General features: G+C 47.4%; 1 protein-coding gene across 2 annotated transcripts in view; it reads right to left on the reverse strand.

Annotated features, from left to right (window-relative positions):
* Positions 1–1,292: 1,292 nt before the first annotated feature.
* Positions 1,293–26,074, reverse strand: part of TMEM44 (transmembrane protein 44) — a 34,507-nt gene continuing 9,725 nt past the window's right edge. The window contains exons 6-11 of one of the 2 annotated variants that reach the window (XM_030329940.1): positions 24,308–24,478; positions 22,275–22,403; positions 20,307–20,411; positions 15,091–15,249; positions 4,609–4,641; positions 1,293–1,611 (exon numbers count right to left, since the gene is read on the reverse strand). In XM_030329940.1, coding sequence (XP_030185800.1) covers positions 1,501–1,611; positions 4,609–4,641; positions 15,091–15,249; positions 20,307–20,411; positions 22,275–22,403; positions 24,308–24,478 — 708 coding nt within the window. In that variant the 3' untranslated portion in view covers positions 1,293–1,500. The remainder of the gene's footprint in view (positions 1,612–4,608; positions 4,642–15,090; positions 15,250–20,306; positions 20,412–22,274; positions 22,404–24,307; positions 24,479–26,074) is intronic. The other variant, XM_030329942.1, reaches the window with a different exon arrangement.

The raw sequence follows: 26,074 nt of genomic DNA on the forward strand, positions 1-26,074 counted from the left end.
TCCATCACCTTCCTACTCTGGTATCAGTCATGGCTACCAATTAGCCACAGTTTTAAGTGCCAGCTCCCTAGGCTCCACGGCCTGGTTCCTTGCCAGCCTCTTCACCTTTTAGCTACTGTTGCACCACCCATTCTGGCCACATCAGACTCATCCTTCCTTGACGAGATTCCATCCTTCCTGGTGTCCAATCCTCTGTAGGATTTCATCTGGAATGCTCTCCCCACCCCATCCCCCACTCAAATCTTCATCTTCTCTCAAAGAACAGCTTCTGTGGTTAAGATCACAAAGCCACAAAACTGGCTTTAGCAAACTCCATTACAAGACACCCAGGGATCAAAGCAGTTGGATAAAGGGGATAGAGTTCACTTCCAGCTTAGAAGGCACTCAGAGGATTAGTATCTCCACAGAGATCTATGGAACCAATCTGCTTCCCTGAGGCACTCTCTTCGTTGTGCTGGGATCTGCACTACTCCTTCGGAGAAACTGGGCAGCTGTGTGACTGAGTCACACAGGCTGCCAGGGGCCATCCTGGAGCAGAGCTGTGTTTCTCGGCATGTCTCCCAGTTCCCCTTGTGGCTGGCTTTTGTGGCTGTGCTGGGATTCAGACATCTCTGTACTACACAGTGAGATGCCTCAACTCACTCAATCATGATTTATTCACTCCAGTGTTCCTCCCACCTTGGCCCCATTCCCTCCCTCTTTTCCCCCTCCCATGATCACAGTATCAAAATAATCCTAAAACGGGATTGCTGTGCTTGAATTTGACACCTCCCACCATGCCTCCCACCCTCCACGTGCTTTCATTTTAGCTCCTGAAGCAGACAGTCCCCCTCACCTGCAAACCCTGCCCAGCACACACCTTGCCAAGTTGGAGCAAGTGCTGGTATCTAAGGCAGTTTGTTTTGCTTGCCCTTACAACACCACCGATCTTATAAACTTCTGGTTGACCAAGCAGTCCTACCTCTAGCTTCCAGAAGAAAACCCAAGTGGGTGACTGGAAGGGCAGGAGCCAGGTCCCATTAATACCAGGGATCATGTCTCAGATCTCCAGCACATGTTCCCACCTCTCTCGTCTCCTGGGCTTAGCCAGGTCTTGCAGAATGAGGCTGTACTGAGATCCAAACACATTAGCTATTTGTTAGATGTTCCTGTCACCTAGCAGATATTGAGAGTATGGCTGAATCTGAAGGGAAAGGGAAGAGCAGGTCCAATGCCCTTTAGATGAAGGTTTCTACTTCGAAGCAAGAGTGGTCTGTGAACTTCTGATCTTCAAAACAAACCACATGCCCGGGTCTGTCCACAGGACCCAAGGTCTTAGCTCCATTCTGAGCTGTGATGCAGACCAACCAAGCTCAGTGACAGCTCCTGGTTCTTTGCTTTCACAGGCGGCCTCTGCGGAAGCTTAAATTCCCGCCATGGGTGTCACTGCAGGTTGCTCCCTGCCCAGTTCCTGACACAGGCTTGACTAAGGGCTCTGAGCTGATGGGCTTGCTCCAGGTGTTACTCATCAGATGTCAAGACCACTGGCCCCATGGAGCACCTGTGCACCTGGGATCTGAGCATCTCCACGTTGTCTTTGTTCCCTTCAAGATTTACATCTTCAGGGTCCCACTGTGGAGAAAAGACACAAATGGTACCTTGGTGGAACAGACTCTTCCCATCTCTTACAATGCCCCACCCCAAACAATAGCTCCAGTCCTGGTTCTCATGACCCAGGCACAGACAAGGAGAAATAAGGACAGGTTAAGAAGGTCTAATGGGACAAGTATAAGTTTAAATCAAGGAATTAATGGACAGCCACCCTGAACAGACCAGCCCCACTTCCCTTCCTACCCCCCTTTTCCATCTTTACTCTAGTGAGACTGAGTTATGTTCCTTTTATCCTGAGACTTCCCACCTCCATGCCTAACTCATTCCTGGAATAGACCAGGCAAATTCAACCCTTTCTTTTTTTTTAAAAATTTTTTTTTTCAACGTTTATTTATTTTTGGGACAGAGAGAGACAGAGCATGAACGGGGGAGGGGCAGAGAGAGAGGGAGACACAGAATCGGAAACAGGCTCCAGGCTCTGAGCCATCAGCCCAGAGCCTGACGCGGGGCTCGAACTCAGGGACCGCGAGATCGTGACCTGGCTGAAGTCGGACGCTTAACCGACTGCGCCACCCAGGCGCCCCAAATTCAACCCTTTCTTTATGGCCCAGGTAAGTACCTCCTCTTCCAGGAAGCTTACCCTGACTGCTTTCACCCATTGAGCTCACCCCCTTCTGTCTTTGTACTGCCCATACCCTTCATTTGCAGCTGAACATGCACAGCCCTGCCCTTTCTCTGGGCACCACCTTGTCCTTCCAGGGAAATGATGAGCTTCTTAAGAGCAGGGCACCAGTTTGCCCTTGCTACCTGCCCCTCCTCCCACCATGCATTTCCTGTTAACTTGAGGCTCAGCAGACTTGTCCAAAACACTTAAAGCTTGATTCAGAATGGTGGTCACTGGCAGAGAATATTTCATTACTCTGATTCAGACAAGTATGGGAAAGGTTAGAAATAAAAGGTTAAAAACAGAGAAGCAGTCATAGCATTGAGGACACTGTTTGCAAAGTCCTCCTATTGTTCTCATGTGACAAATGACAGAACTTTGCACATGGCCAAGAGCAGGGACTCCTTGGTGAGTCTAGCCATGGGGGCAAGTGGGGGTTGGACTCAAATCCTCTTTCTGCCACTAACTTGCTTTCTCTTTCTTGGGCCTCAGTTTCTCCACGGGTAACCTGGAGTGTTGGATCAGTAACTACATATGATCTCTTTAGTTTCTGAGTTTCTATGACTAATGATTCTGAATGGCAAGGTTACATTTGACATTATTAAAAGACCCAGGAAATAATATAGGAAAGGATGTGTTAGCCTAGACCTGACTATCTGTTTGGACAAGAAAACATAGCCAGTCGTGGACATGCACTCCACGAAAAACACTCCACCAGCAGCTCAAACTTAAGCTGAATAAAACAGCCCAGTCCTTACGGGTCCTGGATAAGGTCTGCAAGGCTCCCTGAGCCACTCAGTGGGCATCACTGAGAGAAATGCCCCCACCATGCCAGTTGTAAAATACAAAATGTGGCTTTGTTTTGAATAGAAAGGAAGAGCCCAATTCAATTAGTGATTTACTGATAACTGAGTTCTACTACTTGCTGATTAAAAATAGTATCATGTTGGGGCACCTGGGTGGCTCAGTCAGTTAAGCGTCTAACTTCGGCTCAGGTCATGATCTCATGGTTTGTGAGTTCAAACCCAGCGTTGGGCTCTGTGCTGACAGCTCAGAGCCTGGAGCCTGTGTCTCCCTCTCTCTGCCCCTCCCCCGCTCACTCTGACTCTTTCCCTCTCTCAAAAATAAATAAACATTAAAAAAAATAATAATAATTTGAAAAATAGCATCATGTTAAAACAGCCACCTCATCCCCAGTGACCCTGCAGGCCAGGGACTAAGCTGATCGGGTTGGTGCTGCTCGACCCCCAGTACCTGTTTGGGGCTCTGCCAGCCCTTCCAGTGCTAACTTCTTATTTACTTGTGGTTGCAGACTTGGGGGGACAGCAAGAAAATCCCAAGTGAAAGAGCACCCCTGGCCCTTCAGCCTCCGTGGTACAGGTGCCCAGCAGTGGAAATAGGGGCCTGTTCCATTCTTTGAGGATGGATAGTATGCTTTTCAATATATGCTGTTTCCAAGCTGAGGCCCATGTTCTAGATCGCAGTTCTCTGAGTGTGCTATGGATCAACCTCACCAGAAGCAGCCAGGATGCTCATTAGGAAGGGTGATGCCAGGCATCCTAGACCCTGTCTGGTTTGGGAACTAAGGTTTAACATTTTACCAAGCTCCTTGCATGATTTTTAGCTGCCCTGATATTTCAGAACCCTGGCTCCAGCTCCTGAAATGGCGTCTTAAGAGTTGTTCTTGCTACTTACTCCTGACCAATTCAGCTGCAGGAAAACAGAGCCACTTTGATCAAGTGCACTCTTTGAAGTGGGTTAAGCCTTTGAAAGCATTTTAAATCTCTTTCTTCTGAATCCCCAGAATAACGTGTTTCAAAATCTCACTTTAAGCAATAAAAAAACATTGCTGGAATCCAGGCATAAAGAAAATTTGAGCAAAAGATGATCTTACCAGAAATAATCCTGGGAGACGACATGCACAGGTGTTTGTCATAAAACATGTGCTTATCTGTCCCTCGAAGGCAAGGGTGGCAGGGAGACGGCTGCCAGCTGCCCAAGGTGACAGTGTTGGGGAATGGTTATCTCCACCCCTGCAGCCACCCCCAGCACCGCCACCAGTGGTAACCTGCAGCTACTCCACTTGTCCATGGATCTTTGTTCCAAACCATGCTTCTCCTTGGGTTACACATCTTCGGAGTCCCTACCAGATGGTTTGGGCACAGCAGAAAGAACTCTGAACTGAGAGAGCCTGGAAAATCCCCTGATCCTCTGACTCGCCTCTGTTTTCATTCTTTCTTTAACTAAAGGAATGTGGCATGGGCCCGGCCATCCAAGGCGGGGAGATCACAAAAACAGGAAATGGAATCAAGCCACAGGATGTCCCTTCTGGAATAGAGTATGATTGTCCATACCTGCTCCAAGTTTAAGGCTTCCCAATACTTCTGCTGCAGAATAAAAAAAAGAGATGGAAAAAAAAGTGTTGGAAGGATTTTGCCAGCATCACAGAGCAGAGCAGAACTCAGCACCAGCACTGTCTGCTTGGTGAGCGAGGAGGCAGGCCCTTCAGTGATCTGGAGGCAGAGGAAAAGCTGACTTCAGCAAGCAGAAAGGCAGCAGCTATGGTGGCTACAATTTAGCTAAATGATCAACAGGATAATTGTGATAATTAGGAAGGGCTGCAGGTTCTTGGAAAAATTATACAGATTTAAAAATTACTATTATTAGGAATTATTATCAGGCATAATAATAAATCTTCCATTTATTAACCACATGGCTGAGATGAGTCAACTCAAACCCATAAAACTAAAAGAGATGCAAATAAAATCCCCACCTCAAAAATACAGGACATTTGCTACCAGCCAAGATTCACTTTTAATCAGCCTTTACTGCATGGGTGGTTCCACCCCAAGGCTCAAACATGCCTGACTCGGGTTCTTGAAGGGTGGTGTGACGGTCCGCTCTGGTTCGTCTGGCACCTCACGCAGTGCCTGGGAGACGTGTGTTTCTGACATAGAGCGCTTATGAACCTACAGACGTCTGTCGTACCGATCTGTCAATGTCTGTCAAATTGAATAGCTGCCAACCTGCACAGTCCACAGGACTTGCCATTGTTGTCTCACATTAAGACAAATCCTCCGGCACAAAAACAGACACTCAGATCAATGGAACAGAGGAGAGAACCCAGAAATGGACCCACAAACATGGCGAACTAATGTTTGACAAAGCAGGAAAGAATATCCAATGGAATAAAGACAGTCTCTTCAGCAAGTGGTGCTGGGAAAACTGGACAGCGACATGCGAAAGAATGAACCTGGACCACTTGCTTACACAGACACAAAAATAAACTCAAAATGGATGAAAGACCTCAATGTAAGACAGGAAGCCATCAAAATCCTCGAGGAGAAAGCAGGCTAAAACCTCTTTGATCTTGGCGGCAGCAACTTCTCACTCAACACGTCTCCAGAGGCAAGGGAAACAAAAGCAAAAATGAACTACTGGGACCTCATCAAAATAAAAAGCTTCTGCACAGCGAAGGAAACAGCAAAACTAAAAGGCAACTGACGGAATGGGAGAAGATATTTGCAAATGACATATCAGATAAAGGGTTAGTATCCAAAATCTATAAAGAACTTATCAAACTCAACACCCAAAACACAAAAAATCCAGTGAATAAATGGGCAAAAGACATGAATAGACACTTCTCCAAAGAAGACATCCAGACGGCAAACCGACACATGAAAAAATGCTCAACATCACTCATCATCCAGGAAGCACAAATGAAAACCACAATGAGATACCATGAATGGCTAACATTAATAACTCAGGCAACAACAGATGTTGGTAAGGATGTGGGGAGAGAGGATCTCTTTTGCACTGCTGGTGGGAATGCAAACCAATGCAGCCACTCTGGAAAACAGTATAGATGTTCCTCAAAAAAATTAAAAATAGAACTACCCTATGACCCAGCAATTGCACTACTAGGTATTTATCCAAGGGATACAGGTGTGCTATTTTGAAGGGACACATGCACCCCCATGTTTATAGCAGCACTATCAACAATAGCCAAAGTATGGAAAGAGCCCAATGTCCATCGATGGATGAATGGATAAAGAAGATGTGGTATTTATATACAATGGAGTATTACCCGGCAATCAAAAAGAATGAAATCTTGCCATTTGCTACTATGCGGATAGAACTAGAGGGTATTATGCGAAGCGAAATTAGTTAGAGAAAGACAAAAATCCTATGACTTAACTCATATGAGGACTTTAAGAGACAAAACAGATGAACATAAGGGAAGGGAAACAAAAATAATATAAAAACAGGGAGGGGGACAAAACATAAGAGACTCTTAAATATGGAGAACAGAGGATTACCAGAGGGGTTGTGGGAGGGAGGATGGGCAAAATGGGTAAGGGGCATTAAGGAATCTACTCCTGAAATCAGTGTTGCACTATACGCTAACTAATTTGGATGTAAATTTTAAAAATTAAAAAAAAAGCCTCTACTGTTCAATTATTTTAAATTTCCATTTAAAAGATTTGTTTTAAATGTAAAATATTTTTAATAATTATTTTTTAATTAAAAATCCAACACTTAAAAAAATTTTTTTTAATGTTTATTCATTTTTGAGAGGGACACAGAGCATGAATGGGGGGAAGGGCAGAGAGAGAGAGAGAGAGAGACAGAATCTGAAGCAGAATCCAGGCTCTGAGCTGTCAGCACAGATGTGGGGCTCAAACTCACAAACCATGGGATCATGACCTGAGCCGAAGTCGGACACTTAACCGACTGAGCCACCCAGGTACCCAAATTCCAACACTTTAAAAAAAAGTAATCTGTATGTCCAATGTGGGGCTCAAACTCACAACCCTGAGATCAAGAGTTTGCATGCTTTACCTACTGAGCCAGCCAGATGCCCCTTAAATCTCCATTTTAAACAAGTTTTTAGGGGCACCTGGGTGGCTCAGTTGGTTGAGCATCGGACTCTTGATTTCAGCTTGGGTCATCATTTCATGGTTCGAGGGATCGAGCCCCTCATATAGCTCTGCACTGACAGCATGGAGCCTGCTTGGGATTCTCTCCTTCTCTCTCTCTGCCCCCCTTCTGCTCATTCTCTCTCTCTCTCTCTCTCTCTCTCTCTCTCTCAGAATAAATAAACATTAAAAGGGCACCTGGGTGGCTCAGTCAGTTGAGCAACCTACTTGGGCTCAGGTCATGATCTCACGGTTTGCGGGTTCGAGCCCTGTGTTGGGCCTTGTGCTAACAGCTCAGAGCCTGGAGCCTGCTTCGGATTCTGTGTCTCCCTCTCTCTCTGCCCTTCCCTGCTCATTCTCTGTCTCTCTCTCTCTCTAAAAGATAAACATTAAAAAAGTATACATACAAATTTTTAATTGTACATTTTTCAGTCATACATCAACAAAAGAATATCCAATGAACACCCATGGACATACCTTATCTTATTTGCTCTAGCTCCCCAATTTTTTTATTTGTTTAAATATTTTTAAATAAATAATTTAATCTGTAAATATTTTAGTATGTCTCTCATAGATAAGGACATTTTTAAAAAGTGTTTATTTATTTATTTATTTTGAGGGAGAGAGAGAGTGCAAGTAGGATAGGGGCAGAGAGAGAGGGAGAGAGAGAGAATCCCAAGCAGGCTCCACACAGCAGAGCCGGATGCGGGGCTCAAACTCATAAACTGTGAGATCATGACCTGAGCTGAAATCAAGAGTTGGCAACTCAACTGACTGAGCCACCTACGTGCCCCATGGACATTTTTTAAAAAATCCTAACAACAGTGCCATTATTAGACTTAACAAAATTAGTGATAATTCCATAGTATTCATCTTTTAATGACATCCTGCTGGGGGAGGGAGACATAAACTGAAAAAAAAAAAAAAAAACTACAGGACTAATTGGAAAAGATATGAAATCACAAAAAAAAATGACAGTTCTACACACACTGCAAACGACAGAAATGTTGGTGAGAATGTAGTGGTTGAAAAGTGAAGTAACTTTTACAAATGTAACCGAACTAAAGAGACAAAAGAAAAGATGCTAACTTTCACCTTTCTTTAGAAAATACAGATGTTCATGCAAAAACAGCGACAGTAATCTGATGTTACCACAGTGAGTAGCTGTTTTGTTTGTTAAAAAAATTATTAAATGCAATGTGCTATACTGAAAGAGAATAAGAATATTAATGGAAAAACTGGTGACATCCAAATAAAGTCTCTAGTTTAGATGATAGTAATGCACTAGTGTTAATTACTCAGTTTTGATATTTAACATTATGAGAAAACAGGTGAAGGCACACAGGAACTTTCTGTACTACCTTTGCAACTTTTCTGTGAATATAAAATTATTTCAAAATAAAAAAACTTTATTTAAAGTCAAGCAAATAAATAAGCAAACAACTAAACAGGCTTACGTGTCCCTCAAATGGATTGATAAGAAACCTTGAAACTTCCTTTACAAATCTTCAGCATCATAATCTAAAATTTAAGAACCCTGCCCTCTAGTGGAAGTAGGAGAAGTTCCTTTTTTAAGCCAATGATGATAATGTGCCTAAGGAGTGCAATTAACCCAAATCTTGGTAACTGAGATCTCTCTCCATGCCCGTAAAAGTAAAAATAAAATAACATTTTTCTAATCATTTCTTAATTTCAAGAGCAAAATGTGTTAATTTTTGTACAGATTTTTCTTCAAAAACAAAATGATTCTAGCCCATGAATTTTACCCCAAGAAAAAACCTCCATGAACAGTTATTGATTAGCCCTCTGAAATACAAACACATACACACACAAACCAAAATGTGCCAATGGCTTTTCTCCCTTGAGTATTACCACAGATCTTTAAATTGTCTTTAGGACCATGATTCTATCACCTCCATGAACCACACAGCACATAATATTTCAACTCAGCTAATTTCTAAAGGCACACTTCTTTCTGCTTCTGAAACCAAGAAGCAACCTGTAGCCCCTGTTTACCAAGCACGCAGTATATTTTCCTTTGCTCCTGAAGGCTTTTAGGAAACCATTGAGGAAACAGGGTCACTTTCCAGGATTACATTTTAGACCATGTCATCTTACATTTAGGGAGAAGCGACTTTTCCCAAGACTGGGGAGGTGACATGGTGTTGGACTCAGGACAGATCATAAAATTTTTTGCTTCCTCTGACTATACAATGTTAAGACTGGCCAGGCACACACCAGCTACGATTCTCTCCCAGAATTCACTAAGTGGATTTCCTTTTGACCTGGAGCCTTTACAGACTTTAAAACAATTACTGTATGCTTCAAAATTGCACCCTTCCTATTTCTCTAGTTCATTAAGCAGTTCCATAGCACTTACCCCAGATCGAGCAGGGATTCACCTCCCCATGTGTTCTTTCCTCCTCTCTACCTGCCCTCTCTGCCCTCTCTGCCTGCCCTTCCTTCCCAGCTGTTGTGGGGAAGATGGAATGGGGGATGGGAAAATGCTTCATGGGCCATGAAGTCTGTGTGCAAGAGCCGGGCTTCTGTAGAAAGTGTCCCCCCCCACACCCCCCTTGTTACTGGTGGCTCTGGGTCGTTTAACCGCTCAACCTCTCCTTGTTCGGGGCTGAACGGGCCCATTATAAACTGGATCAGCGAGAGAATCCTGACCTACAGCGGGCTGGTTTCTTTTACAAAGACGACAGACAGCTTCACGTCAGGGACATTCCGAGGCTGGGACAAAGGGGCCGAGACAGAGAAGTCCTGTGTATTAAAACAGTGGGCTGCAGGGTTAGGCAGGTGCACCTCCAAACTCCAGCCACAAGGAGAGACAAACACTGTATTTAGGTCAATTCCCAGTGGGAAGGCCTTGGCAGCCTTGGCTTCTATTCCTGATTTTTTTTTAACCATTTTTTTCCAGTTTTATTGAGATAGAATTGACACGTGGGACAGTGTGTTCCTCACTGTTTGCAGTAAATGTTGTTCAGATGCTTCCCTGAAAAACCGAAATGGTCTAGGGAAGGGCCAGAGTGGGCATGATCAAGTTTGATTCAGGAACACAGGACACTGAGAGGTGCCTGAGTGGCTCAGTTGGTCAACTGTCTGACTTCGGCTCAGGCCATGATCTCACAGTTCATGAGTTCAAGCCCCAAATCGGGCTCTCTGTTGTCAGCACTGACATGGCGTCAGATCCTCTGTTCCCATCTCTCTCTGCCCCTCCCCCCTTGTTCTCTCTCTCTCTCTCTTTCTCTCAAAAATAAATAAACATTAAAAACAACAACAACAACAACAACAACAGGGGCGACGGCGTGGCTCAGTCAGTTAAGCGTCTGACTTCAGCTCAGGTCATGATCTCACTGCTCATGAGTTCGAGCCCTGTGTCAGGCTCTGTGCTGACAGCTCAGAGCCTAGAGCCTGCTTCTGATTCTATGTCTCCCCCTCTCTGTCTGCCCCTCTCCTGCTCACACTCTCTCTCAAAAATAAATAAACGTTAAAAAAATTAAAAATAAAATAATAAAAACAACAACAACCCCAAAACACAGGACACCCAGTAAACGTGAATTTCAGATCACAAATAATGTTTTAGAATAAGTGTGTCTATCTGAAATTCAAACTTCACTGTACATCTTGTGTTTTTTGTCTGCTAAATCTAGCAACTGTACTCAGGAATACAGGAAAGGCTTCCTGGAGGGAGCGGGATTTGGCCAGGGCCTTGAAAGGTGGGAGGAGAAGCAGAGGAACGCAGAGAAGAACTTGGGAGCTGGCCCAGGCCAGCAGGTGAAGTGTGCTGGACTTACATTATAAGCAGGTAGAAGCCACAAAGGCCTTGGGGCAGGGCGGGCATGGGGCGGGGGTCCGGTGTTGCAAGGATCCCGGCAGGACAGCAATGGAAGGAGGAGAATGGAGACAGGAGGCAGTTAGGAGTGCCTGCGCTGGTCCCGGTGGAAGTGGAAGGCTCTTTCCTGGACTTCGGGGCCAGAGGAAGTTTTCCGAGGGCGGCAGCGAGGCAGACCCAGCAGCCCGAGCGGCTGTGCTATCATGATACTTTTAACAGGTTTGACTCTTGTTTTCCCGATGGAAGCCTTCCTACTTCTAGGAAGTGACTCGGCACTGCTAGCCTCTACTTGCGTCCCCTCCACAAAGACACTCTTACGCTTAAGGGCATGGTGCTAAGTGGGACCTTCAAGATGGACCGGTCCCAAGCTGGGGTTGCAGGGTGAGCATCTATGGGAACAGTGCTCTTCACATCCCAACCTTGTTGGAGCCTTACCACCCTCCCTGCAGTCATTATCTCCACCTTCAGAGAAGGGCCAGAGGAATGAAGGAGTGCTGCCCAATTCCACGGCCTTAAGAGTGCATATCCGAGCCCACCCCCAGCCTGCTTCCCACGACGCTATGTGGAGCACCTCTGGAAGTCTTGCAAAGCACCAGTTGCACCCATTTGATCTTCCCAATCACCCTGCAACACAGGTAGGGCAAGTCTCAGGATACCTATGCACAGGAGAAGCTAAAACTCAGGAGGTCCGGTGCAGACCCAAGGCTGCAGGTCAAAAGCCCCCGAGCCTGTGTGGTTCCTGGGTCAGGGCTGGGTCTCCTCCACAGCCTGTCTCCCTTTGGGGGCCTTCCGGGGAGCCTCTCTACTCACCCCGGGGAAACCAGGTAACTGACCACACATTTCAGGAAGTATTGTTTCTCACTGCCTCACTGCAGGTGGCGCCCCCCTCTGGGAAAGACCCAGATGCATGGAGGGTGTAAAACCACAGCCTGGACTTGATTTTTTTTTATTATTATTTTTTTAATGTTTATTTATTTTTGAGAGAGAGAGAGAGAGAGACACAGAGCATGAGCAGGGGAGGGGCAGAGAGAAAGGGAGACACAGAATCCGAAGCAGGCTCCAGGCTCCGAGCTGTCAGCAGAGAGCCCGACGTGGGGCTTGAACTCACAAATCGTGAGATCATGACCTGGGCCAAGTCAGAAGCTTAACCGACTCAGCCACCCAGGTGCCCCCTCCTGGACTTGATTTTGACCTTTGGTACCTATTTCTGGCGTCTTTCATATTTGTATGTATTTTCTTCTAAAGTTAGCACTTTTATAGCCTATATAAATATATATTTATAAAAATATATGTAATAAATGTGTACACAAATATAAATGTATATATAATAAATATATATTTAAAATCTTTTTTATTTAAGTATATTCTATTACATATATAATATGTAACTATATGTCATATATATGTATGTGTATATATATATATATATATATATATATACAATTTTTTTCCTTAGAAGAATGACTTGGATTTAAAAATGGCAAACATCCAAAGGAATGTGTCCTCGTTCCTGGTGCAAAGGCAGGGTTTGGAGAGGGAACGAGCGATCTTGGTTGTCAAGAGACTTAGGCACAGAATTAGCAGGAACACACAAGGACCTGACCTTCTTCAGAGACAGCAGTCTGTGTTTGGCCCTCTTCTCATCCTCCACACATGTACACACAACACAGACTTTGTTCCATAGACAGAAACAGCCTTCTTGCAAAATTTCTACAAAGCTTCCTCACCAGGTCTATGGCATTGCTAGGAAGCACAGCAGGGAGAAATGACTAAGCACTCTCACATCACAAAGCTGGACTCAAATCTTTGCTTGCACCCCAGAGGCAGAAAGAAAAAGAAAAAGCCTTTAAAAAGCACAGGAACGGTTTCAACGCTGGAAGAAAGTCCACCCGGCGCTCAGCACACAGGTGCTGACTGCCCCGGAAAGCGAGAAGGCCACTCTGGAAAGCCCTGAGTGGGGCTGGAGGGCTGTTCTGCGGGCTGAGCTGGGGCAGGTGACTTTATAAACATACATTCCTTTTAGCATGGGCAAAAGCCTTCATTTCCATTTGCCTAATTTATCTTGTTAATGTGTATTTATTTATTTGGGGCGGGGGGAGCAGGGAGAGAGGGAGAGAGAATCCTAAGCAGGCTCTGTGCTGTTGGCACAGAGCCCAGCATAGGGCTCAATCCCACGAACCATGAGACCATGACCTGAGCCAAGACCAAGAGTAAGATGCTCATCTGACTGAGCCACCCAGGAGTCCCCCATTTGCCTAATTTAAAAGCGTGACCCTGTCCCCTTGGAACTTATTTAGTTTGAAAAACATGGATGTCTAAAAAGAGATACTAGAAGGGAGAAGGACAAGGACCACAAATCACAGAAGGGCATAAACCTGCCGCCAAGACCAACTTCCCAACGGTTCAAGGTCACTGTCTAATCCTTATCTCAGCTTTTGCTGCCCTTGTTTCCACAGAGCAAATACTGCCTCTCGGTCTCCCCAGCCCCTCCCTGACTCACTGACTTAACTGTCCTTTCTTCTCACAGAACACACTTTGCCCTCAGGCTCATTCTTTCCCCTCGAACCTTAGATTTCTGCCAAGGCCGCTGGATCCAGGCTGCCAAGCCACGTGCGCTGGGTGTCCTACAGATTCTGAGACTGGATCCAAGAAATAACACCGAGTGACATGGGGATACACGGACCCCAAAGGGTCCTCAGTCTGGTGCAGAATTGCTCCCTCAAAACCCAGCTCTTCATGGCTAGCTGTGTTCTGGAATCGAGGGGCAGAGGAAGGTGAAGGTGGCTCAGGCCCCACTCCTAAAAAGCTCATGCCCAGCCTGGCCGGGGAACAAGCCGCTACAGCTCACCAGATGACACGGCGAACAATGGAAGTTGTGTAAGAGAGTCGTGTGTGCTCTGGCACCCAAGGGAAAGAGCCATTAATCGTGTGTGTGTGTGTGTGTGTGTGTGTGTGTGTGTGAGTTTGGCGGGATGGAAGTAACTTCACACAGCAGGTGGCATCTGAGTAGGATTCTGACACATGGAAAGAGAAACTGACACACGGGCCAGGGAAAACCCCAGGAAGAAAGGCCCAGAGGCCTGGGTACAGGGAATAGTCCATGGCCAAGGTGGACAGCGAGGGCAGTGGGGAGGGGTGGGTGGGCAAGGCACATAAGGCTGGGGTAGTTGTGAAAGGTCTAGAACCTCACATTAACAAATCGGGACTTTATCCCACAGATCAGTGGCTCTGAGTCTTTTGGATTTGGGGTTTCACAACGAGTTCAACAAGTTTGGGGGCTTATCCAAGATGGCGAAGCGGCTGTTTTGCAAAATAAGGCCATTAAAACCAACACCAACCCCCCCCTTACTATTATCATCATTTTATAAAAGGGCATTTGAACTCCAAAATAGTAGAAGGCAAACCCAGGGTAAAGGACTGTCCTTCTTCCTCCACCCAACCCCTGCCAAAAGACAGTGGACACTCTCCTGTTGACATCATGTGCCCACTACCCTGTCCTTGCTCTCATTTTCCACAACAGGAAACTTCCTCACAGAACAGGGCTGGGAGCCACAGCTGGGGGACAGGCAGTGACCCAAGAGCTCGGACCAGGGAGTTACACCTGTTGCTGGCATCCAAAATATGACATGTGTCTTGCTCACAGATCCAAAAACTCAAAATGATGACAGTGCCAGGCATGGTGTCCACCACGGGGCTCCTGTGTATGACCCTGAGGACACCGCAGGTGTAGCTGCTGCTCCTCTCTGGAAGGGATGCTCCACGGTCAAGTGGGTTTGGGGAACACCCAGACTCTAATAAATGTTAATTACGCATGTGTTTATTTCTGTAAGACCTGAACGTGCGGGTGACTCTTTAAGATGGGACCATGACATGCAGTGCTTCCCTGACTCATTTGACCGTGTAAACCTCTTCTCAACACACCCCGCGTGGGCGCTGCCCCATGCACGCCCCTTCACTGCTTGGCAGGCAGGAGGCCAGCGTGGGCGGATTAGGGCACAGCAGCTCGAGCACCGTGGAAGCCCCGGCAAGTGTCAGTGAAGGACAAGCCATGCACCTGGCAGGCAGCAGCGTGTGAGTACCTCAAGGTCGGAGTTGATGGAGGAGACTTCGCAGGAGCTGCTGGAAGACACGCGGGCCCGGATGACCTGAACGGGAGGGTAAGAGGGCGGCTCCTGCAGGTTCGCGTCTCCAGGGTTCATCTGTCCATCGCCAGGCAGCCGGGTGGTGCTGCAGCCTGCCTGCAGGGTGTGTGGGCAAAGGGCAGGCAGGGAGACTTAGTCTACTTTATTTCTGAATTGTCGAAGCATTCACATGCGCTGGTGTTCAGAAGGTACCAAAGGGTGGCTGAGTCGGATGAGCTCAGACTCTTGATTTGGGCTCAGGTCATGATATCCTGGTTCATGGGATCGAGCCCTGCATCTGGCTCTGTGCTGGCAGTGCAGAGCCTGCTTGGGATTCTCTCTCTCCCCCCCCCCTCAAAATAAATAAATGAACATTTATGTTTTTTAAAAGGTACAAAAGGGTGTAGAATGCGAGGTCCGCTCCCACCTGAATTCCCCAGGCACCCAGTTCTCCCCAGGGGCAACCAACGCTCAGTTTCTTGTGTATCTGTCCAGATAGTCCATACATAACCTATCGAATGCAGATATATGACTTCCCTAGTTCTACAAAGGCTGCCAGCACATCTACACTCTCCTATGCACCTTTCTTTTTCTCACTTAACAATGTGTCCTAGAGATAGCTCTAGAGCAGAGGCTTTTGTTTTTCTTTTTGTTTCTTTTGTGGCATCATGTAAGTGTTCACAATCTGCTTAACCTGTCCTCAAACTGATGGACATTGAAGGCATTTCCAGTCTCATGCTTGTTTGCTTGGCTGTTTTTTTTTTTTTTTTTCCGAGAGAGACAGAGTGCAAGTGGGGTAGGGGCAGAGAGAGAGGGAGACACAGAATCTGAAGCAGACTTCAGGCTCTGAGCTGTCAGCACAGAGCCCGACGCAGGGTTCCAACCCACAGACCATGAGTTAATGACCTGAGCAGAAGTTGGATGCTTAACCAACTGAGCCACCCAGGAGCCCTCCAATCTCTTGCTTTTACAACACTGACTGCAATAAATTATACCGTACACCCAAGGTTTCAGGGTTTTTAAAGGACCAATTTCTAGAAGTGGAATTGCTGGATCAGAGGATACGTGCATTTGTAATTTGGACAGCAACTGCCAAAATGCACTGCATGGGTTCATACCCACCAACAGGTGGGGAGGTTAAAGGGAGGAAGAGACTTACAAGATTTGTATCTATCACCTATCTATCTGTCTGTCTATCCATCCATCCATCCATCCATCTGCCCATCCATCCACCATCCATCTGTCCATCCATCCATCCATCCATCCATCTCAGAGAGAGCTTCCCCCACAGAGCTCCTGGGGGCTGTCAGAGCTCCTGGAAGCTCTGTTGGCCAGGGTTTCAGAGTGGGCAGGATTTGGGTCGTTCCACTGACACATCACAGGGCAACAGCCTGCCTTCTGGATCCACATCTTCCACAATGAAGCACATGCCAAGGTATGTATCTAGCGAAGGGGGTGGTAATCCCTGCCTTGCCTCATTTGAAGGGGTGTCACAGGGCTCAGATGTAATGCCCTGGACACATGAGAATGGCTACTCGTACTGGGCCCCAAACCACATGGGGCTCTAGCCCTGGATGGGTTAAGTACACAGTTTCACACGAGAGTTGGCTAGACAGGCTAGGGGGTGGGGGGCACGGGCCTCCCAGGCAACATCAACGATAGATTCTTTTTTTTTTTTTAATTTTTTTTTTTTAAGTTTATTTATTTTTGAAACAGAGAGAGACAGAGCATGAATGGGGGAGGGTCAGAGAGAGAGGGAGACACAGAATCGGAAGCAGGCTCCAGGCTCTGAGCTGTTAGCACAGAGCCCGATGTGGGGCTCAAACTCACAGACTGCGAGATCGTGACCTGAGCTGAAGTCGGACGCTTAACCGACTGAGCCACCCAGGCGCCCCCATCAACGATAGATTCTATAAATTCCTCAGGGCCCGACCAAGTCTGAATCAAGAGGGAAAATGGAGTTTTCAGATGCTCCAAGCCATTGATCCCAAGGACCCCAAGGTCCTTAGCCCCTCAGCTCAGCTGAACCCAGCTGCATCTTCTAGAAGACCCTTCCTTAGGACAGTGCCCAGTGCCCAGGGGGGGCTGCTGAGCAGACAATAAGTGCCCCTGCGGTCCTTGTTGTCCACTTCCAGGTGGCTGTGCAGATGGGACATACATCAATGCACTTGCCAACAGGGGACCTATTTCACCACAACCTTGCCCACTGGGACATTCTCATGAAAAAAAAAGGAAAATTTTGCCAACTGAGCAGGCATGAAATGAGCACAGAGAACTTGTTCTCTTGTTTTTATTTTTTAAAAAAATGTTTAATGTTTATTTTATTTTCGAGAGAGAGAGAGAGAGAGACAGAGCATGAGCAGGGGAGGGGCAGGGAGAGAGGGAGACACAGAAGCCAAAGCAGGCTCCAGGCTCTGAGCCGGCAGCAAAGCCTGATGCGGGGCTCGAACTCACGAACCACAAGATTGTGACCTGAGCTGAAGTCGGATGCTTTACCAGCTGAGCCACCCAGGCATCCTGAACATGCTCTCTTTATGAATCAGACGGGCTTTATCTGAAACCCATTCCTGTGCTTCTCTAACTATGACATCTTGGGCAAGTTACTTAACCCTCTCTGTGCCTCAATTTAAAATCCTAATACAATGATTAATTATTAGACAATAAAACAATATAAATAATAATACTTAATGAGAATTTGCATTAATAATAATTTTTAAAAACCCAACCATTTATCAAGTGCTTTCTTGGTGTCAGACATTATGCCAAGTAAGAGGCAGTGTTGCATAGTGGTCAAGGGCACAGACTCTGAATCCTGGTTCTGCCACTGACAAGCTGTGTGACCTTGGGCAACTTGCTTAATGTCTCTGTGCCTCATTTTCCTTATCTGTAAAATGAGGTTAATACCTCAGGGGTTGGCGGTGAGGTTTACGTGAGTATACAAAGCACGTAGACCAGTACTCTAAGCACTATGCCCAGCACAAGAAGCATCACAGAAGTGCTGCCTGTTATTATTTTCTCAGGGACTGGCAAATAACCCTCAATAAACAGGCTACTGTAGAAGGGGTGCCCCTAGCCCTGGATGGCCAGGCTGCAGACTCCCTGCTGGGAGCTGTCTCAGGGACACCACTCGCCCTCTGGTGGACACGGAAGGAAGAGGCCAAGTGCGAGTATTTGCTCAAAAAAAACGTGCCAGAGGCCTCAGTGGAAGAGAATGAGAAAGAGGGACACACTCTTCTTTAATGGAGTCTGTTCTGCAGGAAGAATCCACTCAAGCTTCAGGTATTGCGTTAGAGTGAATGCAAGTTTTGTACTATCGTGTTTCTGAGGTTTGAGGATTTAAACATTTCTCGTGCAAAACACTGGCCAGATGCTGCCGGGGCTCCCTGTGCCTTCCCCAGACTTCCCATCTAAGAGGCGTTTAATGGCTGAAATGGGCTCTCAAACCTGTGGGCCTGTGAAAGCAGGCGCTGAATCTCCCTGAACACACTTATGTCACATAGCGTTACTTGCACCCACTTTCCAAGGAACCACAGCAAAGACTGAAACCTATCTCTCAGGCCCAAACTCTCTGAGCACCCGTATGTCCCAGCTCCTACTGAGCCCCGTATGAGCTACCTACCCTCAGTGGTAGCTGAGCGGCGGCTGCTACCACTGAACTTCATGCCACGCTCCAAACATCCTTTACTGAGGGCCTGTGGCCCGAGGCACCAGGGTCTCGGCAAATAAGACAGACAGAGGCAAAGTTTCTATCCCAGCAGGAGACAGACAACAAACAAAAGTAAAAGACAGCGGGAAGTACTTTGCAGAGCATTTAAAAAGGCACATTTAACATAGAGAAATAGCACAGAGGGGTGCGGGCTACTTTTGAGTGTGCAGTCCAGGGTGGCTTTTGGAGAAGGTGACATTTAGGTTGAAGGAAAGGAAGGAGGCAGCCGTATAAAAAAAAAAAAATGGGGAGGAAGAGCACTGGAGGCACAGGAACGGAGGGAAATCCCAGGCAGCTAGGAGGAGTGAACGAAGAGAGAAGAGACGTGGGCACAGTCAGAGAGAGAGGGAATGCTCGGCTCCTGGGGCCTTGGAAGTCTGTGTAACTTTAGAGTTTCTTCTGTATGAAATGGGAAGCCAGAGGGTTTCAAGCCAAGGAGGAACACAAGGAATCGCCCCTCCTGGCTGCAGGGTGCAGGGGGCGGGGGTGGGACAAGATTACCAGTGGAGACGGAAACGAGGTAGGAGGCTGTGGGATCTATTTTACCCCAAGTAAATAGGAGACTCACACACGGACTGGACGGGCGTAGGCATGCACTGAGGGGGAGAGAGGAATTCATTTCCTAGGATGGGAGGATGGGGGAGGGAGAGGGCACGGAAATCCCACGTTCTGTTTGGACACCGCAAGTGTGAGATGCCACGTGGGGACGGGTGCCCAGACTGAACACTGAGGGGAGGAAAGCATGGGGAGCTGGGAGCGCGAGCGCCCCATAAGCCAGAAGCAGCCGGTGGCCGAGCGTGTTGAATCTCAACAAAGATAGAGCTAACCCAGGATTTAGTGACCCTGAGGACACTGGAAACCTCCACGAGAAGTCGCAGAGGGTGTGGGACGACGGGGCGGACTTCCTGTCAGCTCTTTCCCTCACTTCTCTAACGTTCTTGCTCCTGGGAAGCCCTGTGTGCAGGCCGGAACCCCGGGAGTCATCGGGAGCCCTCAGCCTCTCTCACCCTACACCCTCACGCCCCCAGCACTCTGCCCGCCAACCCCCCACTTGGTCTCTGCCTCTCCACCTGCCCCAGCCTTGCCCCTGCTTCAGGCCACACCACCTCTCACCTAGACTTATCGGCGCCCCTCACTGACTGCCTTGTTTCTACCTCCTCTTCCCTGGTCTGCCCCCCAACCTTGCCTGAGAGACACACCTCTAACAGGCGCATCTGACCCTGAGTCTCTAGTCCTGATGCCTCCTGGACTCCTGTCCCTCAGGATGACAGTCAGGTGGCACGGTACGAGGATCTCTCGCTTGCCTCCTCTCCACCCTTTCATCTGTCCCCCACTGAGGCCTTGGAGACCTCCTGCCTCCTTTTACATGCTTTCTTGTCTCATCCTGCCCATCCTGCAGCTAAAGTATCACCTCCTCCGGGAAGCCTTCCATGGCCACTTCCCACCCCTCTGGACTCCGGCCGCTTACCTGCTGCACGGGCTCGATGGTCAGCTCCATGTAGCGACTGATGGCTGCCATTGTCCTCAGTGATTTGCAGGGTGGTAATGTGGTGAGAGGCACCCAGTCTGAATTCTTTCAAGTGGAGACAGGGAGGTAAAAAGAATTCTCAGTCAGGAGACTTTTTCTAAAAACAAGATCCCGTTCCTTCAAAAGCATCTCTAAAATATTATTTCTGTTTTTTCATGGCCCATCTCCCTTTCTGCTTCCTATAAGCTGTATCTTATCTCCGTCTTTGATGTCACAGTAGGTCAGGGGTTCCCAAACTTTGCTGCACAGTGGAGTCACCTGGGCATCTTAGAAAACAAAACAACTGATGTTTAGCTCTCCCAGCGGACGTTCTGATTAATTGGTACGGACGTGACCTGGAGAGTTTCAAAGCCCCTCACTCCCCTGCAGATGATTCTAAAGTTTGGGCCAAGTTTGGGAATCACTGCAGTAGGTGCTAAATGCTTTTGTAAAGCAGTGGTTCTCAAACATTAGTGTGCATCAGAAGCACCCAGTGCACTCATTAAAACACCCTCAGTCTGGGGCGCCTGGATGGCTCAGTCGGTTGAGTGTCCAACTCTTGATTTCAGCTCAGGTCATGATCTCAGTCTTAGGACTGAGCCCCTTGTCAGGATCTGAGCTGAGCCTGCTTGGGATTCTCTCTTTCCCCCTCTCTCTCCCCTCCCTTGCTCTCTCTCTCTCTCTCTCTCAAAGTAAAAAAAAAAAAATTAAAAAAAAAAATAAAACACCCTCAGTTTTAGATTGGGTAGAGCTGATGGAGCCCTAGAACTGCATTTCCTGCAAGTTCCCAGGCGATGCTGGTGTGGGGACCTCACGTTGAAAACCATCGCTCGTAAAGAACCGTGGAAGCCATTGCAAAGGTTCTGTGTCATCCCTTCAGAATGCCAAGCCACACAGGGCTCTCTCTCTTTAAATACTTTAGCTCCCTTTGGGGATAGAATTTCGTCAAGTTTCTAGAATGGAATGAAAATAACCTCCCATTAGAGCCTCCACGGGAATGTGGAGCTTTGGTCCAAGCTCTTACATAAACCCCTTTACCTTGGCTGCGCCCACCACTATCTTCTGTTGCATTAACTCAGTCAGATTACATTGTTAAACCTAGAATATTCGAAGGGATGGACCCAGTTCACTCACTCACCTTCTCTGGAAGAAAAACAAGGACAGTGAGGAGCCTAGGTAACAGGTGAGATTTTTTCCTCAAGAAATTATCTTAGAAAAGAGGGAGCTGCCTTATGTTCAAGTCCTTACAAGCACTCTTGTATTATGAAGCAATTTCTCAGCTTTTTGGAACCAAGGACTTTTGACAAAGACAAACTGAGAGTTAGAGTAAGTTCTGCCTACTTAGGTCACCTGTTAAAATCGGTAAGGAGACAAACACATTTTCTGGTACGATGTATATGGGGGATGTTACTATAAACAGCACCTTTAAAGATCAGCTTTTTGGCAAGATCAACTGAAAAAAAAAGGGCTGTGTTAGTGATGGTGATGATGTATACGTCAGAGATGCATGTGCAACTAGGAATACGTGTTTTTATGAAATAGGGTAAAATCATATTATTTCTAAATTAACCTATTAATTTATGTAGTATGTGAACTTATATATATGAGGAAGTTACTAACTAGCTTAAGCGGACATTTAACTATCTCATCTACATTGCTCAAAATACATTAAAGTTTATTAAATGATCTCAAAAACCCATTTAAAAATATGTTGTAGTTGGGAAAGTGGAAGATCCTATTTATTCAGGGCATCCTTAGCACTGGGCATAAACAGTAGCGTTTTGGGTTTTTGTTTGTTTTTTTTTTTTTTTTTCATAAAAAATAGTAGTAGTTTTTTAAAGTGACCAACTGTCCTAGCTCGAGAAACGCCCAGCATCCTGCGCACAGACCCCGGTGGGCCCAGCAGTTTTCCAACCGGCGAGACCTTGCCTCCTGGCTTTCTTCCTCTTTGTCTGTGCAGGTCAAAAGGGCCTGGGTGTCGGGGCTCTCTCTGGCTTCAGGGGCAAACCCCAAGGCCCGTCTCATCTTGCTCTTCATCACCCAGGAAAGGAAAATGATCTGAGAGGTAGAGTTAAGGTGCAACAAAGCACAGCATTTCAGCCACCCAGGGCTACCTTCGCCTCTGCACCCCAAGGGCTCTCTCTCCCCAGATGATCCTGCCTGGGTGGGCCCCAAAACAGACATGAGCTCATTTAAGAACAGAGCAGGTCTGACTTTCTCCACATTTCCCCCACGAGGACTCAGCAGCCAGCAACACCTTGCCCCCCAACAAGCACTCAGTAAATACTTGTTAATCAAAAGCATTTTGAAAAACACCTTCCTTGAAGGGCTTGGCTTGTCCCTTGAAGGGACAGTACATGGAGTGGGTTGAATAGTGTTCCTCCCCTGCCCAAATTCATATCCATCTGGAAACTCCAAAAGTGACTTCATTTAAAAATAGGGTCCGGGGGAGGGGCGCCTGGGTGGCTCAGTCAGTTAAGCGTCCGACTCTTGGTTTCAGCTAAGGTCACGGTCTCAGTTTTGTGAGTTCTGGCAGCACAGAGCCTGCTTGGGATCCTCTCGCTCTCCCTCTCTCTGCCCCTCCCCCAGTCATTCTGTCTCTGTCTCTCTCAAAATAAATAAATAAACTTAAAAAAAAAAATAGGGTCTTGGGGCAACTGGCTGGCTCAGAAAAGCATGCAACTCTCAGGATTGTGAGTTTGAGCCCCACGCTGGGTGTAAAGATTACTTAAAAATAAAATCTTTTAAAGGGCACCCTGGTGGCTCAGTCAGTTGAGCATCTGACCAGCTCAGATCATGATCTCACAGCTCATGACTTCAAGCCCCGCTTTGGGCCATCAGCGCAGAGCCTGCTTCAGGTCCTCTGTCCCCATCTCTCTGCCACTTGCTCTCACTTGCCCTCAAAAATAAACATTTAAAAGAAAATAGGCATCTCCCCCTTAAAATAAAATAAAATCTTTAAAAAAAAGGGGGGATGTTTGCTGATATAATTAAGATGAGGTCACAGTGGATTAGGGTGGACCCACAGAGCTACATGAAGGGACGAACATGTGAAGACTGAGGTAAAAAATGAAATTACACTGCCCCAAGCCCAGGAGCACCAGGAGCCATCAGACGCTGGAACAAACAAGGGAAGTTTCTCTCCCAGGGCCTCCGGGAGAGTGTGGCCCTGCCTGGACTTCGGCCTTGTAGCCTCTGGAACCGTGAGAACACATTTCTGTTGTGACAAGCCACCAATGTTGGGTAACTTAATAGGGCAGCCCCAGAAAACTAGTACAGCACAGGAGAAAATCACAGTTTCTAACGATTTCTAAATTATTTATGATAAATCCACAGGTGCTTCATACACAAATTACCCGCTGTCCACCTCTCTATCTGCCCAATGTCTGAGCTTAGCTTGCCCTTGAGGTTCTCACGTCAAGGTCACTGGGGTGTCATCACATCAGGCGACAACCCCTGGGGAACCAGAAAGCAATCATTGACAAAGGGCAGCCCTTGTCAGCTTTGATCTCTGCTTCCCCAACCCAAGGTTCCAGTGCCAAAGACAACAGAACGGGATGATCACCCCTGCGTGGCAGGTCAGCTTGCAAAGCCCCTTCCTAGCCTTGTGAGAAAGACAGGGCAAAGATGAGGAAAACGGGTTCACAGGAGGGTGGGGACCGGCCCATGTGAGGAGCAGCACTGAGACTGGAACCTGGGTCTGCTCCTGGGGCCTGCACACCCCCGCTTGCGGCTTCTCAGAGCTCCAGCCAAGAGATAATTGCTCCATATAGTATATATATAAAGGGAACAGAATACAAAATTGCAAATGATTGCCATTGCATCTGTCTGCCCCAGGCTTCAAACCTCCTCCCTGGCGCCCCTGGGAGAGAGTGCCATCTAGCCATAGGGAAGGAGGGCACCGCAGGGATAGGGGGAGATGAGACACCAGCAGTCAAGCCCCCTAGGCCCAGCGTGGATACAGAGAGGTCCAGTGCAGCACGGCCGAGGGAGGTCAGGAACCAGGGTGTGGCCCGAAGCAGGTACTCAGGCCGCCGGTCGTGGGCCACAATGGCCGAGGCATAGAGGAGGCCCGCCAGGGCCGACAGGAGCCGGGTCCACAGGTGGATGGAGGGAAATGCCTTACCCTGGCACTGGACAGAGAGAGGAGGGAGCTGTGCAGGAACACTGCTGTCCTCCAGCCCCCTCGGAGCAGGATTCTAAGATCTAGGCCTTTGGTCCTGCCCTTGGCAGGTTGGAGCGCAAGCCTTCTGCCCATGGCCAGTCCCCAAAGGTGCTGCTTCTATTAGTTTTCCAGCTTTTGCTCAAGCTGCTTCCTTTACCTGGTGAACTCCTATTCATGCCTCAAAACCTGGCGTAAGCTCAACTCTAACAAACCCACCCCCCGCCCCCCCCCACACTTAGGTGGCATAGTCGGCTAAGTGTCCAACTCTTGGTTTCGGCTCAGGTTGTGATCTCAAAGTTGGTGAGTTTGAGCCCCACGTTGGGCTCTGCCCTTCCCCCACTTGTGCTCACTCTCTCTCTCTCTCTCTCGAAATAAATAAATAAACTTAAAAAAAAAAAAGAAGTCTTCCATACACCTCCACCCTAACAGGGGTGAATAACTCCCATTCTAGGCTCCATTACACATGACACATCTCAACAGACAGAGGGCTCCCGAGAGCAGGGCAGCGTCCTGCCCATCTCGGCACCCCTAACCCCTGGCACTGGGTAGTGGCTCACGAGTGTCACCTGGGAGAACGGGAGGGACTTTTGATGAAGTATGAACAGGTAAGGATTGACTTCTCTTCCTGGGACCACCAATCCTCAACCTGGCCAGCCGGAAAAAGTCAGGACAATTAGAGGTGACATTCTGGAAGTTTTGAAGCCAAGGGAATATTTTTGGAGAAAGAGTGATGGCAATATTGGTTAAAAAAAAAAAAAAGAAACATATTCAATATTTATATGTTAAATACCTTTTACAGGTATGAAGTCACCTTATATATACATTTATATGTATATACACAAATACTGTATATTTTCAATTATATATAATAACATAGTATATTTAAATCTATAGAAGTATAAATTATATGTAGTTTATTTTACTCATTAAATAACTGTATCTAGAGATATACAGGTATTGGCTAGAGATTGAAAAACTTTCAGAGGAAAAAGCAAGGTTTGGCTGATTTTCCCCATTTTTATTTTAACTCTCAAAAAGATTCCTTGGGAGTGTTACACTTCCCTTTGCATTTCTTCAGGTTTGGTTTCCAGGGTTTCCTGTTTTTGGTTATTTTGTTTTTAGCCTTGCCCTGAAGACTGGTTAACAGAGACAGCAGCCAGGCTGGGGAGGGTGGCCCCTGGCTTGTCGGCCCCAGAGGCCCTTCCCACCTGACACAGCCCGGGAAGCAGCCCTGTCCCCTTCCACCTGACTCGGCCCAGGAAGTGGCTCTGTCCCAGACAGCACTGTTGTGGTGAGAAACCCTTAGGGGTCCCCCAGGCTACTGACCCCCATTTACAGAGGACACTGATGGCCAGTGACTTGCAGGGTCAGGGCTGGGAACTGCCTTCTGCCTCTTGACTCGCACTTGCTGCTGCTCTGCGTGGGCTCTCTGCCGTCATTCATGTGCCAACCCGCGCACAGAGCTCACTGACTTCAAAACTCCCATCTCTCTTCCTGGTCAGTCCTGGGGCCTGTTGGGTTCTGTCTGCCTACACGCTGGATACGCTGTAGGTGCTTAGCAGCT

The sequence above is a fragment of the Lynx canadensis genome, chromosome C2, assembly GCF_007474595.2.
Source record: "Lynx canadensis isolate LIC74 chromosome C2, mLynCan4.pri.v2, whole genome shotgun sequence".
Classification (NCBI taxonomy): domain Eukaryota; kingdom Metazoa; phylum Chordata; class Mammalia; order Carnivora; family Felidae; genus Lynx; species Lynx canadensis.